At 44.3% G+C, this 16,962-nt stretch overlaps 1 protein-coding gene across 4 annotated transcripts in view; it reads right to left on the reverse strand.

The window, feature by feature from the left end:
* Window positions 1-16,962, reverse strand: part of RAB30 (RAB30, member RAS oncogene family) — a 100,180-nt gene that overhangs the window by 14,509 nt on the left and 68,709 nt on the right. For all 4 annotated transcript variants that reach the window (XM_029602218.1, XM_029602221.1, XM_029602219.1 and 1 more), the window contains exon 2: window positions 8,944-9,044. In XM_029602218.1, the coding sequence (XP_029458078.1) occupies window positions 8,944-9,036 (93 nt within the window). In that variant the 5' untranslated portion in view covers window positions 9,037-9,044. The remainder of the gene's footprint in view (window positions 1-8,943; window positions 9,045-16,962) is intronic.

Consider the following 16,962-nt stretch of genomic DNA (forward strand, 5'->3'; position numbering starts at 1 on the left):
CTTCCACACTGCTTCCCTTCCTCCCCACCCCGCAACATCACAGTTCTACTTCCTTTCTATCTACAAATTAAACCCTGCTAGTAATTATTCACAGACCTGTCCTCCAGAAAATTCTCCAAACCTTTTTTAAACTTAGTATTACTACCAACTTTTCTGGCGAAAAGTTCCAGAGCTTAATTATGTGCCAACTAAACAAATCCTTTCTTAAATTTGTTTTAAATCTGCTACTTGTTTGTTTTAGGGAGTGTCTCCTGGTTTTGGTATGATTTCACAGTGTAATTTTAAATTATACTTACCTGATAATTTTCTTTCCTTGAGTCCTGCTGGACCAGTCATTATGTATAGGATTTACCCTCCCCCACAGCTGACCGAGACAGAGAACACGCCTCTTATGACATCACTCCGGGCTTATAAGGGAGGTGAGGTTATGGTTCAATCCCACAGCCTACTGCCAAAGCACTGTGACCATATGAAATCCCCCCCAATGCAGAACCTCCACAAGTATTGCTGAGTGCTCAGAGTGCGTCAAACGGTGAAAAACAAGGAAAGCGGCGAGAGAGACAGAATGAAGAGTGCTACCGGCTACATCATATGTTGTGTTTAGACCAATATTCCTCATTGCCCTTGCCCTTCCTGGGCAGGAACTGGACTGGTCTAGAAGGATTCAAAGAAAGAAAATTATCAGGTAAGCATAATTCAATCTTCTGATCTTCTTGCTAGACCAGTCATTATGTTATGGGAGTTACCAAAGCTTCCCCTTGCTGGGGCAGAAGGAAGACAGCCCTGTCTTTGATACCCCTGTTCCAAAGGCCAAGTCTGCCTTGGCCTGTACATCCAACCTGTAGTACTTTGTGAAAGTTTGCAGCGAGGGCCATGTGGCAACCCTGCAGATTTCATCTGAAGATGCTTCAGCCCATAATGCTGCTTGCGCTCTTGTCGAGTGGGATCTTAGTCCTGGCTAGAGCTTGTCTGACTGCGAGCAAGTAAGTTGAATCTATGTTCTCCTTAATCCATCTGGCTAGGGTGGCTTTGGTTGCTGCTTCTCCTTTCCAAAGACCATCAAGCAGAAACAGCTTGTCCGTTCTCCTAAATGGTTCGTCTCCCTTAGGTATCTCAACAAGATATGGCTACCATCTAGCCAATGAAGATATTCATCTTTTCTCTCTCTGCCATTAAAGGCTGGTAACGAAGAAAGGAAGAAAGGAAGGTACTGATCGAAACATCAGTGTGTCCAAGACAATAAGGATCTCTGCATGAGAGGGGTAGGGTTCCGAGAAAATTACTACTAGAAAGACAGTCTTCAGAGAGGTCCTTCCCCGAGGCTTGTTTTATTGGTTCAAAGGGTGGCTTGACCAAGGCCCTTAAGGCTAAGTTGAAATCCCATTGCGGAACTAAGGGTTTGAATGGTGGGGAAACTTGTTTTACCCCTTTCAGAAATTGGAAGTTTACCCATGCCCTGAGTGAATCTTGCCTCTGAAAGGCTTGCACCCCCTGGATCAGCTTAGACAGCCTGTTAGGAGACAACATAACTTTCCCTTCCTTCATATTGAAACGAGCCCCCAGAAATTCTAGGGCCTGAGTTTATTTATTTATTGATTTAAACATTTTATATACTGTCATTCCATGTGAGAATCACTAGTTCATAACAGTTTACAGGTAAAACATTCATAATTAAAATGAGTGTTACAAGGTGGACAAACATTCATAATAAACAGAAGTATTACAATGGTAGACAGATTATAGGGGTTTGCGAGTGGGGGATTATTGTTCAAGACTTATTTTGGTTATCGGAGTCATGCAGAACTGGGTGTTTCTGTCAAGAAGAAGGCATTTTTGAATAGCCAAGTTTTTAAGTCGCTCTTGAATTTCTTTTTATCCATTAATGTTCAAAATTCCTCTGGCACGGCGTTTCATAGTTTTGGGCCAGCAATTGATATCACTCTCTCTCTCTCTAGTTGCGTTAGTTGAGAATTTCTTAAGTTCGGGATTTCTAGAAGGCCTTTGAGATCTGAGAGTTCGTGGGGAGTTGTGAGGTTTAAATATTATTCCCAGCAGGTCACTGTTGTTCAGGTTAATGTTCTTGAATATTATTGTTAGATCTTTATAATGTATTCTTGACTGTACAGGAAGCCAATGCAGAGCCATCAGTGTTGGGGTGATGGGGTCAAATTTCCTTGCTCCAGACAAAAGTCTTGCTGCGGCATTTTGCAGTAGTTGCTGGAAGACCTAGAAATAAGGAATTACAGTAATCCAGGGTTGAGAATATGAGAGATTGTAATATTGCTCTGAAATCCGTTGTGCTTAGTAGAGGTTTCAATCGGCTCAGAATCTGCAGCTTGTGGAAACCAGATCTAATCAGTTTGCTTATGTGGGCTTTCATTGTTAAATTTTCAATCGATTTGGACCCCTAAGTCTCTCACTTGGGTTGCTAGGATTAATTGGCAACTTCCAAGATCTATTCCTGGGGGTATAGATTTTGGTGGGTTGCGGCTCAACCAAATTATTTCAGTTTTTTGGGGGTTCAACGAGAGTTTCCAATGCGCTAGTTTTTCTTTTCTTTTAATCATATATTCAGAAATTAATGATGATGTTTTTTCAAATGATTTTGTTAGAGGGATATAGAATTGTAGATCATCCGCATACAGGAAGAAGTTTAACCCAGGTCTGTTAGTAATTTGCATATGGGCAGCATGTATATATTAAAAAATGTTGCTGATAGCATTCATCCTCGCAGTACACCTGTTGTGCTTTGGAAGGTATTGGATAAGTGACTGTTGAGTATTACTTGAAATGATCTATCTGCGAGGAATAAGGTGGACCATTTTAGCACATTTCCACCAATCCCGATGTGTTTCAACTGTTGGCATAAAAGTGTCAAAGGCAGCTGTTAAATCAATCAGGACAGGCAGTATGATTCGTTAGAGTCAAAACCCCGTAATACAGGATCTGTTATGGATTGAAAAGAGTTTCTGTTGAGTGATTTTTCTGGAATCCAAATTGGTTAGGATCTTTTTGTCTTCAAGATAATTCTCTAATTGGGTAAGGTCTGCTTTTTCTAGTATTTTCACAATGAAGGTTAAGTTGGAGATTGGTTGATCGTTATCCCAATCAATCATCAAGTCTTCCAGACATATATATATTGTTTTTATAACTGCCTGTTTTAGACCTTGGGGCATATAACCTTCCGCAAGGGCGAGGTTGACTAGTGTTGTGATTGTAGGGGTTATTGTCTGGTTTACTTGTTTCAGTAAGGTGGCTGGTATCAGGTCAAGGGGATGTGTAGCAGGTTTTAGTTTGGTTATAATTTTGCTTATCTCCAGCTTCGATACTCTGTCAAATGATTACCATTTATCTTGTCCAGATAGGTATTCTGTTGCTACAAGAGGGTAGGAATAAGTGATTTGTTGTTTCAGCATCTTGATTTTTTCTGTTAGTGCTGTTGCGTAGACATTACATGATATTTTTGCAAAATTAATGTTCGTTGTTTGGTGTGAAGAAAGGTCTTTAATTAGGCTCTTAACAGTCTCAAACAAGAGTTCTGAGTTGAATACTACTCCATGTATCTGTTTTGTGTAATATTCTTTTTCTGATTTGTTTGTTAGTGTTCAGTATTGGGATAGGTATGATTTGTATCTTCTTAGTGATTCATCTGTAGGGTTTTTTCGCCATCTTTTTTCAAGCTTTCTTAGTAGTTTTTTTTTACTCTTTCAGTTTTTCATTATACCAGAGGCTCATTTTTCTCCAATTTTCTTTATTTTTGTTGTAGTTTTTCTTTGGATTTGGGCTATATTCATCTGCAATTTCTTTGGTCATTTTTTCCCATGAATCAAATGCCTCATAGCAGCTGTTTAGGTTTAAATCATTAATTTTGATCTCTAATGCATTTGTCAGTGTTTCCATTTTTATTTTCTTTCTGAATGTTTGCGTGTTTTTAATTTCAGAGCTTTTCATTATTTGTTTTTTGTATAGTAGATATGCTTTGATTAGATGGTGATCAGAGCATGGGATTGTCTTGTGTTTAGTGCTTACAATGTGAAAAGTTCAATAATGGGTGAGCAATCTTTTTGGAGTAAGCCAGGTGGGCAGTAAACCAATCCGATAGTAATTTGTTTTGATTTTAAGATAGCTACTTCATATGGTGAGTAAATTTCGATTTTCTTTAATGTTAATTTTAGTTCTTTTTTTTTTTTTGCAGATTATTAGCAGGCCTCCACCTTTCCTTTTTTGTTGTGGTATATGGAATAGATCATAACTTGGATGTGATAATTGGTTTAAGAGTATATTGTCCTTGTCATTTAGCCGGGTTTCAGTTATGCAAAATACTGTTGGTTGTTGGTCATCAATAATATCCTTAATGAGTGGGATTTTTTTTTTAATTGATTCAGCATTCAGGAGTAGTAGGGTGAATAGTATGCATGTTTTGGTTTTTGGCGTGCATTCTAGAAATGTATCATCCTTCTTTGGGGTTTTGTTTTTGTTGTTCATTGGGTCACCGTTCTTTCCGTTAACTGTTATTGGATCTATTCTGATTTTTAATTCCATATCCAACAGTGATAACTTGGATATAATGGCAAAGCAGGGTCCTCGGGAGGTCTTCCATCCTGCTTCCTGGCATCTGGTGTATCTGATATAGAGCCCCTCCTTGGCTCCTCTGAATCCTTAGTTGCTGGAGTCTCCACTGCGCCATCCTCTGGGCTCTCCGCGGTTTCCTCCTCTGTACATTATGGACACTCGCCCACACCGGTCGCTGGCTCTTCCACAGCTTCACTCGCAGGGGTCCCCACAGCATCACCCACTGGGCTTTCCATGGCATCTCTCACTTGCCTTTCCATGACCTCTCTCTCTCTCTCTAGGCTTCTCATGGAAGCTGTCTCTGGACTCCCGGTAGTGTTTGGGCACCCTATAGGATCTTACTCAGGACCTCCTATAGCGCAGACATCCAAATTCTCAATACTGCCTCCTTCTGCGCAACACAGACTGTGTTGCCCACTCCTGGTTTCTCAGTGACCCCTCTCTCAAGGTTCTTCACCGTCCCCTTCTCGGAGCTTCTCATGGGAGCAGTCTCTGGACTCCTGGTAGAGTTTGGGTACCCTACAGGGTCTTCCTCAGGACCACCTGTAGCGCCATCCTCTGACCAATTGGTGTTGCAGCCCGCTGGCCACTCTGTAGTGCCTCCTCCTCCTGGGATCTCTGGGTCGCCACTTCTTGACAAGGCCCCAATGCTCCACTCCAAATAGAAGTTGACCATGGCCCAGTGTGCTTCCTGGTTCCGTTTTTGCTCAGCCCAGGCCCACTGACTCCTTGTAAGGCTCTCTTCTAACTTCCTATCTCCCTCCTGGAGATTCTGAATCAGTGCTCAGCCCTCAGACTGCTGCATTCTGGTGCTGCAATACTGTGGCTGTTGCACTCCAGGTTTTCTCGTGGCTGCACATTTTCCCTGCAGAGTGGCTTGCTTGCTGGAAGAGGCCGTGCCCAGTTTCCATTCACTGCACTTGTAGCCCCACTCTGGCAGCTTTTCCAAGGCCACACCCTGTTCAGCACAGCCCTGCTGCACCAATGTTCCTACCTCTCTTGTTTTTTCAAAGCAAAAAAGTAAAAAAAAAGCCTGCATAACTAACATTGAGTAAATCACTTTTACTCCCTATCTACCTCCAGTCGGACGTCTCCCATTAGCTAGTGCAAACCTACCATTTCCTGGCTGTCTCTGAAACCATGTCCACTCACAGTTTTCTCTCTATCTAAAACTTTTAAACTTTGATTTTTTTTCTTTAATGCAGCTTCTGAGCCACACTCTTTCACAAGTTACCATGCTCTGTACTTTGTTTTAGAGCCACCGGCTCCCTGTGGTCTGTACTACATTTAGAACCACAGGTCCTCTTCACAACCTTCTGTACTCCAAACAGGCTGGATCTGGGGGTTTTTTTTCTGTGCAAAGCTTTAGAAAAAGTCCCATTCATGATAATCTGATTCCAGCCTTTCTTAAAATGGTATATCTTTAATACAGCTTCACACATGCACAACAGTAGGCCGTCTTCCCTTCAGAACAGTGTACTTTCTCTACTTACAGTTCAGTACTGCTCCCTCAGTACTCACAGTTCAGCTTCTCTCAGCTCAGTGTTTGGACAGTGTTATGTTACAGGAGCTGCATTCCTCCTGGAGACCTGGGCCTGATCTCATTATTCCCACCTGGATCCCAGCTCTTATTCCCGAGTCTCTGGTTATGCCCGCTGAGCCCCACCTGCCCTGAAGGATCCTGTCCACACAGCATACTCTCCTTAAGGAAATTAAGGTGGACCAGGCATCTAGCCTGATCCCGCCCAGGTAAATAGGGAGAACACTAGGGGCATTGTTTCACAGTCTTCTTGAGAGTCCAATATCTTAAGGACAGACATCACATTAGTTATAACAGCTGTTAACTCATTCCTGCGATCTGAGAGGGACCAGGCTGGGGGGGGGGGGGGGGGGGGGGGAGGGGAAGGGGGCCCAACCCAGCCTCTGAATGGCCAAGAAGGCCCGATACATGAGGCGGATAAATCCAGTGGTACTTCACCACTAGGCTCCCCCAACAGGATTCATCTGAGGAAATAGTGGGGTCCCAAATCCAAAATACAGTTCCCCATCTTGCTTCCCTATTGAGGAGGCCTCAAGGGAAAGATCTACCAGGCCCAGAGCATGAGGGGTTTGAAAGCGCTCTGGATCTGAAATACTCCCTCCAGCTTTGGCTGCACTCCCCAACAGATCCCCCGCCTGCTCCTGCCCTTTCTTGGTGGGAGAGGCCAGTGCTTCCTGTGAGGGCATAAGGAGCCAGCCACAGCAGGCACTTTTTTTGTGATACAGGCTGCATACCTCCGGCCTCCCATTATGCCTTTTTGCTCCTTACTCTGTTTCTTTAAACCCCTATTTATTCTTTATTTAATAAAGTAAGGGGATAGTGAGGGGAGTAGCTCACTCAGCACTCAAGCTCTGCCTTGCCTCAGTTTCTCTATTCCTCCCCCCCCCCCCCTTTTTTTTTGTTTCTGCGGGGACACCAGGCATTCACTGGTGTATTGGTGGAAACATCTGGTTCTCCTCCCTTGCTTCACGTGCCATGGTAAAACAAAAAAAAGGGGGGGGGAATAGAGAAACTGAGGCAAGGCAGAGCTTGAGTGCTGAGTGAGCTACTCCCCTCACTATCACCTTACTTTATTAAATAAAGAATAAATAGGGGTTTAAAGAAACAGAGTAAGGAGCAAAAAGGCATAATGGGAGACCGGAGGTATGCAGCCTGTATCACAAAAAAAGTGCCTGCTGTGGCTGGCTCCTTATGCCCTCACAGGAAGCACTGGCCTCTCCCGCCCAGGAAGGGCAGGAGCAGGCGGGGGATCTGTTGGGGAGTGCAGCCAAAGCTGGAGGGAGTATTTCAGATCCAGAGCGCTTTCAAATCCCTCATGCTCTGGGCCTGGTAGATCTTTCCCTTGAGGCCTCCTCATTAGGGAAGCAAGATGGGGAACTGTGTTTTGGATTTGGGACTACAGATACAAATCATACCTATCCCAATACTGAACACTAACAAACAAATCAGAAAAAGAATAGTACGCCACGAGTTACTGCTCTACTGTGGCTCACCACACACAGCTGCAGTACTGAAGCCATGGCTTCTATTCCTCTTCCATGGAGACCTGGAGGGATTTGAAGAAAAGCACTCACCCCTCCAAATGCGCCTATGATGATGGTGGTCAGAGCCCCTTGCATCGCGTGATCATCTGCCTATCATTGTGTCTTTTTTTTTTTTTTTTTTTTAAATCCCAGGAAGAGACTTCTACTGGGGGAGGAAGTCCCAAAAGACTGGTAGTCCCGGTGTCCGAGGGCTGAGACAGGTCAAGGGCGAACCACGACTCTGGCAGCTAGATTGCTGGAGACAAGAAACTACTGGGATTGGCCTACAACCACACCTCCCTTACATGCCCAGAGCAAGGGAAATTAAATCTACAGGTTTATGAAAATCTGCATGATTACTTGACTTTTTGGTGCTTTTTGGCCACGTCCAGGGCAGAATGAGAGCAGCATCCTGCCACAATGGAGTAACGGGATGCTTTGGTCAACAGCTTCACTAGTGTGGGTCTTCTACTGTCGTGTTATATGTAGTCCTAGTTCACTGCAAGGCTTTTGTTATATTTACCTAGAAAGGTCTGCAATTTCTTTTTGGCTGAATTGCACATTTCATTTTGCTTTCACAGCATGTGCAAATGACCTGAACCAGCAGGGCAAAGCATAAAAACCTACACCAACCCAGCAGAGCAGTGGAAACATATTCCTTTCCAGAAGGAATGTGGCAGATTTGGGATATGTTCACCAGTTTGTGAATATCACAAAACCTAGCTGGAAGTTAGAACTTTCACAATTGACTAAACCTGCCTGACTGCAGTAATATAGCCGTGCCATGATGCTCTGGCAATAAATGACAGCATCTCATTCTGAGTTTCTGAAGAATGTATTTAAAAAGAAAAAAGCGTGCCTATGAAACACCGGGAATATAGTCCTGAAAATAAAAAGGTCCTTAACAGAGGTAAAACATGCAAAAAAAAGAGTTATCAGGGTCATAAATCCTGTCCTTCATTTGATATCTTTTGATTAGCCAATTTCTATCATGCAGAAAATGAGAATTTCAGTACCACAGACAATAGCCATGCCCACATTTTGACTGTGAGTATTAAACTATCTGGAGAATATTAACAGGTACTTTATGTATCAAAATAACTGGAGAATGTAACCAATGTATCAGGAATATTCAAAGGAAAGTCAAACTCGCAAGGCATTTACAGATTTCCTGGCTGAACCTGCCACATTAACCCAGCCCTACCCAACTGAGCCTGAGCCTCCTAAAAACTGCAGTAGACTTTGTCGCCAATCCTGCCAACTCACCACAGCAATCGTATGTACTTCCAAAAATAAGGGGTTTCTTACCTGAGTGAACCGTCGTACTAAGCAAGTCTTCCCTACGCCAGCATTCCCGATTAAAACGATCTTGAAAAGGAAATCATAATCTTCCATACTCATTTAAACAGCTGCAAGAGACAGCACAAGAAGTGGAGAAAGTCAGTCAGTTTTTGTACAGGATCTTGCAAAAAAAAGAACACACACACTTAACGTTTATGCTTTTTTTTTTGGCACATCTGCTAGTGAAGTACAACAGTATCGGTTCCTCTGTCATAAAGCAAGCAGTGACTGGCTAACTCCGCTCTTTCATTATTTGTGAACTTTGTTTGCCCAGGTAACCAAACCAAAGGTCAATCTCTGCAAGCTTTCATCGCCGTGGCTTGGACGGACGACAGCTCCGGCAGCTGCAACTGGTTGGAAGGGACATTGCGGCGCACGGCTGTCACCTGTGAGGGGGGGGGGGGGGGGGGATTATGTACTGCGTGAGCGGGACGGGGAGCACTTCACAGGCGTGCTGTCGGGCACAAGGTCCGAAGCAGCCCGATTCCACCAGCGCATGTCTCAGGGCTATCATTAAGATCATGCTCTCTCTTTTTTTTTTTTCCCCCTGTACTTCGTTTTATCTAATCCAAGCTCTATTAAAATACAAGGAAGCACTATCGCAAAATTGTAGGTAACGTTAAAGGAGCAGGGCCTCCCACTGGCTGCAAAACTCAAGTATGCAGCCACCAAGAGGGAGTAACGTTTCTCTAGATTCATTTTAGAAGAGAGAGACCAAGAATTGGAAAAATGAAACAAAAAGCTATTTAAATATGCAATGTTCTCTGATGCCGGGTGACGGGCCTAAGCGTCACACAGACCCTTCTCACACTGCTGTCTCTGCATTTAACACACAGACCAGACCAGTCCTTCCACGCTGCTGAACACCGACTGACCCGCAGGCTTTAAAAGTGAAAAGCAGAGCACCGGAATACCCCATCGCCTCTGCATCCCCATGCCAAAACAGCACCTCTCGGCTCCCTTCCCCACTCCCCTGCTGGCAACATGCAAAGTTTAAAAAAAAACAAATCAGAGTGAAAAACCGTGAAACAAAAAAAAAAAAAACAAAACACAAATATCCAGGCACATAGAAAGCATGGAAAATTGATTTTTCCCTGTTTTCCTGGCCCAGCTGTTTCTCTCCTCCGTGCTTTGGAATTCCAGCTCAATCACAACGCTGGTGCTGTACCAGCCGGGGCGTTTCCATTAATCTAGAACCCCACCACCTCACCTACAGCAGCGGCGGTCATCGGCAAGGAACCAGAGCCTGCGGCTCGCTCCCAAACCATACATCCCAAGTCCGGCCAGCAGGTGTCACCGCTGAGCAACGGCTGGGAATTCTCCCCCGCCTCCAAACCCGGCCTGCAATAACAAAATCCTGTTTTCATTTTTTGAAGGCAAATGTTGTTGTAATTGAAAGATTTTCACCAAACGTGATGTTTTGGTGTGTAAAACTACATGCAAACGTACGCAAATATGCTGTTTTCAAATCCCGGCAAATAGAATCTCACCCTGCTGCAGGAAATGGGGCCTGTAAATATTAAAGATACTGCACATGGTTGTTTTTTAGGAAAAAATGTATTTTTATTGTTTGGGAGGTTTTTTAAAACAAAGGCCTGACAAAACATTCTTGCTTTACAATGTTCAAATCTCTTCCAGCCATTGTCCCCTGCACCAGGAGGCCATTTCAGTTGTATAAAGCCTCTCTATATGAGGTTACAATTTATGAGAAAAGGTTTGAATTGTCTCTATGTCTCTCCTCACTATTAATACCTTCATTGTTCCCCTTCCCGGATGATTACACGAAGTCCTGATGCTATAAACATGTGCTGCCAAGTCATACATCCCACATGTATGTATCTTCCTGATGTAATATTGCATTTCATGCCCTCTCTGTTGACCCAGTCCTGGTTTTACCCCGTTGCATGCTGGGACTTGTGCTGCTTTCCCTATTACAATCCTTACAAAAAAAACAAGACCATAAGTACCTGCACGCAGGGGAGTAAAACCAGGACTGGATCCACCTGTCCTGAAAATCTGGAGCCATCTGGCAACCCTAGCCTTCAGTCCTGCTTTCTAATGCTTTGCTATCTTTGTGTAAACCCCCCCTTTTCAAGGGGTCAGACTTCCAATCCCTGCTGAGCCCTGATCCACTTGTTGCAGGGCTGGGGACATAGGTTCTCTGATGGGGACAGGGTTGACCTGTAGGACTCCCAAAGAAGAATCACTCCCAAAAATAAAAGCAGGCCACACTCCCAAGTGTTGTGTGCCAAATATGAAAGAGAAAGTATTAAAGTATCCTGTGCTGAGGGAAAGATAACTGAAACAGAGAAGAAAAGGAGAGAGAACACCAGAAAGAAAAAGGAATAGAGAGAAGAGCAGAGAATGAGAAAAGAGAGACGCTGAGCCATAAAATCAAGCCGAGAACACCAAAAATCGGAAACTATCCGACAGAGTATATTAGTTAAGAAGAAAGGAGTTCCCTGGGGCGGCAGAACAGAAAAGCGTCCTTACTGCAACCCACTGCCCCCCACCCCAGCACTAATCTCAGGGTAAGATGAGCTCAGATGTTCCCACGTCTGTCAGTAACACCCGGCAAGGGTAGTACCAGCCATCCCTCTCCCTATCACTGCTGAAGTCAAGGTTCCTAGAAACATAGCCCTTTTCCTCTTACCCTAGTCAATATTAGCAAAATCCTGCCTCTCTCTGCCTCCTAGCACTCTTCCAGCTAAGCCGTGAAGCAGTAAAGTCAAAATTGTCATCAGGTTTTGGGCCAAAGTAGTCATAAGAACAAATAAAGGGCCTGTCCGGTGCTAAGCACTACCATGCAGAATCTGCCCTGGGTCGGGTCCTCCACTCCCCAGTTCTTCAGGGGCTCAGGACCCTGCGGAGGTAGCAGTCAGAGCCCCCAGGAGGGGAAAGGACTGGTGGTCATTGCCTAAACGTGACACCCGGTGGCCAGATTCAGGGCCCACGCGCGCAGAGTCCCAGGAGGTACCTGGACCCTAGCTCAGGAGCCTTGCTGTAATGACCAGACTAGGAAAACACCGGGCTATTTGCGAACGAAGGCTCGTGAAACCAGAATCCCAACACTGCTCCCAAATGAGCTGTCAGAAAGGAGGAACCCTCCTAGGCCAAACTCCACCTTCCCCCCCCCCCCCCCCCCCCCCAAAAACAGCACTATCTGCCGCACTCTCCATCTACTGCGGGAAAAGCTGTTTCATGACCAGACTTCATTCTCCGGGGGCCAACTCGCGCTTCCATGTGGCCATTGCCAACCCAAAAAAAAATAGATCCCCTGGATGTGGGAATTCCAGGTTTCAACTAAAACCTATAAAATGACATTTTTGGCCAAAATCAGTCAGGTCAAAGTTTTTAAATGGTTTGGATCTGCGAACCTCGTTGCACGTTAAATTTCATTTTGGTATAAGCGAACCTGCTCCAAGTACTCTGCAGATATCAAATGGCCGTGTCACGTACTCGAAGCGCTTATGTTACTAATTTTCAGTCACGTTTCCTTCTTGGGAAGCAAAAGCAGGATGGCAGATGAGTCCAGCTAAATGAGCTGCAGCAAGAGCCATAAAATTACATGGATAGAAAGCGAAAAAAAAAAAAAGAGAGACAAATCCAGCCAAAAAAATACCCAAAAGGATTAAAACTGGAAACTGATAAACCAGAATCTTTGATAATAAAAGTGAATGCAAGTAAAACTAATTACCAGATTATAATTAGTTCTCTCTGTACCTATCCTGGGAGCTGACATAGCTGGGATTTGAGGCTGGGAGCTCCAGCACACATTACAGACAGATACACCAGACTCCAGAGCTCATTCTCTGGCTTAATTATATATATATATATATTTATTTATTTATTTTTTATAGCTGTGTCGAAAATTTGATTTAGCAGCTATTTTAAAACTCGATAATACCTGCCATTTCCTGGGAGTTCATAAATGGAAATCACAATAACTGTTCTCACACATGCCCCCTTTTCACTCAGATTTAATTACTCCATCCAGTATTAAGTTCTAGACCAGCTCATCCCTGAAATTCACCCTGTTTTGTTCACACTAGGCCAGAGGGAAGGTAACTCTGGTCCTCAAGTGCTACAAAAGCCGGTCAGGTTTTCAGGATATCTACAATTAAAGTGCAGGAGATGCATTTCCATGCTGCGGCGTCAGTGCAAGCAAATGCATCTCATGAATATTTAGTGGGGATGCACTGAAAAGCCAACTGGCTTGCGGCACTCGAGGACCAAAAGGTGCCCATCCCTGCACTAGGCAATTACCCGAGAAATAGATTTGTATCAGGTTCCCATCATGTTCACTCCAGATCTCCAAGAGCAGAAACATTAAATCAAAAATTAGCTATGCACCAAGAAAACGAATCCAGGAGTAAAATGGGATTAGTCATCCTAAATTAATGTGAATTCTCCAATATCTTTCTCGGCAAGTCAACATGCTCCAAATAGGCACTCTGAAGTATCACTGATTACTTCTTTGCCCAAGCGTAGGGTCTCAGCTATGAGCCAAGAACGGCCCCCTACTGGTGTTTTGGTTGAGACTAACAACCTGTACAATAATGGGGGAGGAGGGCTATATTAATGCCCCGTTACCCAACTCCATTAGAGGCACGATATATCAATTGCCAAAGCAGAACAGTTAAACCTCCAGTTTAAGGTTCTTGTACTCACCCAACAAGGCCATTAGTGGAAAGGGTCCTCGGTACTTATGCAAGGCATTGATGCCCTACCCAGCACCTTGCTCCCTGTGTTCTGCTGGGAAGGCTAAATTTACCATCAGTCCCTTCGTTCCATGAAACTGGACTCCCAGAGACCCTGGATAGAGCCTTTCCCTCCCTCGTGGCCTCTGAGAGGAGGTCGATTACCTGACATTTAGAAAGACAGTCAAAGGCCTACTGTTCTCCTAAGCTTTCAAACTGGAACCCAGTTGATCTCTTCTAATGGTATCCTTTATGGAATTGTTTTGAAGCCTTTATTGGTCTTATTCATTTGTGTCATGGATTATGAATTGTACATATTACATTGTGATCGACTGAGAACAATTTCCACATGCAAAGCAAGTATTTTAAATAGATAAAATAAAAAAAAATATCTGAAAAAATGGACTAGCAGTAAGATTTAAGCAGTACTGAATTCTCTCCTATATTAAATTCTGCTGTGCAAACAGTACAAAAGTAACGTGCACGCCAGTCTCTTGCTAGTGTTAACACAGAGGCAATACCATTGTTCCAGGACAAGCTCTTCAGGAGAAATAAAAAAAAAAAATGCTAAATGCATGCAGGGCGTAGAACATTAAATTCAGATGTAACAGTGTGAGCACAACCTCATCCATGGCTATTCCCAGAGGAGTTTCTGTGAACAGAACAGGAAGGGAAAAAGAGATGAACTATCCCAGAATGAAATCTGAACGTAACAAAATCCAGGAGCTAGGAATGTTTGTCCTGCACTTCAGTCATTACACTCGACCAAAAAGAGAATTTTTGATTTGGTTCATCAGAAGACTCTTTGCTGACAGCTGGGGTGCACACATCAGTTATTCTGGAACGTGCAACAATTTGCCTTCAGAAATATGCATACAGATTTTCCACCAGGCGCAGTTCAACAGGTCCTGGGACATTGCCATCAACAGCAATCTCTTCTCATCCTTCAGAGCTAAGGAATAGTACAATCTCTGCTCCAGTTGGATTGCTGCGCACTACGAAATCGAGCCATGTTAAGAACAGACTAACGAGCCTAGATTGCCTTCCTCCTCTGACTGGCTAGAAACATGCACGGGCTTCCATGGCGCATGAACTTTGAGCCAGACTGCAAGGAAGCATCCTCGGTGCCGGCGTTTGAGGTCAGAAAGGAAAATAGCACACATACGTGACACTTTCAGAAGTACATTTAGATATTTACGTATCTGAAAGACATTAAAAATGCACAAGAAACAAAGCTTTTCCCATAGAAATGAAGCTACAGAACTAGGAATCGAGACATGAAGCTCCATGGGGTTACATTCCAGAACGTCACCAGGAAATACGTTTTCATGGAAAGGGTGGCGAGGCCAAAAATAGTGACTGATTTCAAACGGGCATGGGATAAACACAGGAGATACCCTACTGGCAAGAGGATAGAAATGAAGCCCTGGGGTAACCTGCCGTAACTTTGCTGCATGGAGCGGCTGTATAACCCTAGACACCCTGGGGCCGATGCAATAAATGTGCGCAGAAAACGGGCCCGTTTCCCTACCATGCGCCCAGCCACCTCTCCTGGGTTCCCAATCCCACATTAAAATGAGAGGGTCATGCCAAAAAGGAAGCACTAGGGACAAATGTGAGTCCCTAGCAGCTCCTCGGAATCGGGCGCACAGGAGAGGTGGCTGTCAAGCTGTTTGGGAAAACGGACACTCACTCAAGAGATCAAGAGATCTAGGTGTCATAGTGGATAATACACTGAAATCGTCAGTGCAGTGTGCTGCGGCAGTCAAAAAAGCAAACAGAATGTTGGGAATTATTAGAAAAGGAATGGTGAATAAAAGGGAAAATGTCATAATGCCTCTGTATCGCTCCATGGTGAGACCGCACCTTGAATACCTTGAACACTCTACAAGCGTCTGCTTTCTCCCACTACCGGCCTAGACATGCACAAGAGACATAGCCTGGACCGTCTATCTTGAGTGTGTATATTGTATTGCTACAATACTATTAGGAGCCTTAGAAAGCAGGATTTTTCTTTTTTTCAATGTACCCTTGAGCATGGCATACACCTTTACGCCAGCCCTGGGCTGGCATAAAATTTGCCGTGTTGCAAGGGCGCATTGGCCGTGCGGAAAATGTATTTCATCACGGGGGTTAGCCTCATCTGCATTCATTTCTAAGTGATAAGCGCTATCAGCTACGCAGAGATTTGGATTCGCTAATCCCCATATCGGATCGGGGGTTATGGTTGCGCATCCAATCGCAGCGGCTAGCGCACAGTATTGAATCGGCCCTCTTGCTGGGCAGGCTGGATGGACCATTTTGGTCTTTATCTGCCTTCATACACTGCGTTACTATGTGACGTGCTATTTTATCTCCCTCAGCTTAGAGCAGGCGCAAAGCATGCAGCCGCTTTTAGAACACGTAGACTAATGTCTTTGTATTGGTCTTTCTTCCTGCTTTTGCTTCCTCTCTTCCAGCTGGCCAGCTTTGGGCCATCAGCCATTCTAGACCCATTCTCTATTTATTTTCTCTCCACCTCCAAATCACTCTCCCTGCCTCCATCTCTCTCCCTACTACTTTCTATTCTTGGTTCTTGACTCGTCACTCGCCAATCTCTCTTCAGGTTCAGTTCTCGATCCCCCCAACCTCATCCCATTCAACTCTTCTCTTCATCTTCTCTCAGGACGTCTGGTCCCTTTCAACTTAACTCTCTGCATTCTTCCCGATCTCACTTCTTTCTCTAAATATCTAGCGCCCCCCCCCCCCCCCATTCCTGAGACTGTGTGCCTCTAGAATCTCTGTCCACTTATCTTTTATACATGTTTACAGCAATTAAAAAAAACAAAACACCCCTCTCTCACTTTTGTTCTCCCATATTTCATTTGTGATCATTGCTTGGAGGCAGTGAGAAACAGGAGAGGAAGCCTGGGCGTTGAGCCAGGGGTAGACAGTTTATAGTTTCTCTCCGAGCCTTGGCAGCCTATTCAGTTTCTGCTACTATCACACTGAATAGCAGAGAGATGAGTCCAACTTCCAGTGGTCCCTTTCTCCACCAGGTCGCCTCACATCGACAAAGTCGACTCTAGCCAGTCCTGTCCTTAAACAAAATGCGCAAATTTTGCTTTGTTTTACAGATCAGTTCAGCTCAGAATGTTTAATGTGGCTGCCAGTTTTAGCTTTACTGATGCATGTGCTGGGAGTTTCCAATCTAAATTAGTGCATGTGGAGTCAAGAAGCTTACCTCAATCTAACATCTGGTTTAGACCAGTGCATCTGAACCCCATCCTCAAGGTCCCCCCCCAAA

This window comes from Rhinatrema bivittatum, chromosome 5 (assembly GCF_901001135.1).
Source record: "Rhinatrema bivittatum chromosome 5, aRhiBiv1.1, whole genome shotgun sequence".
In the NCBI taxonomy this organism is placed as follows: domain Eukaryota; kingdom Metazoa; phylum Chordata; class Amphibia; order Gymnophiona; family Rhinatrematidae; genus Rhinatrema; species Rhinatrema bivittatum.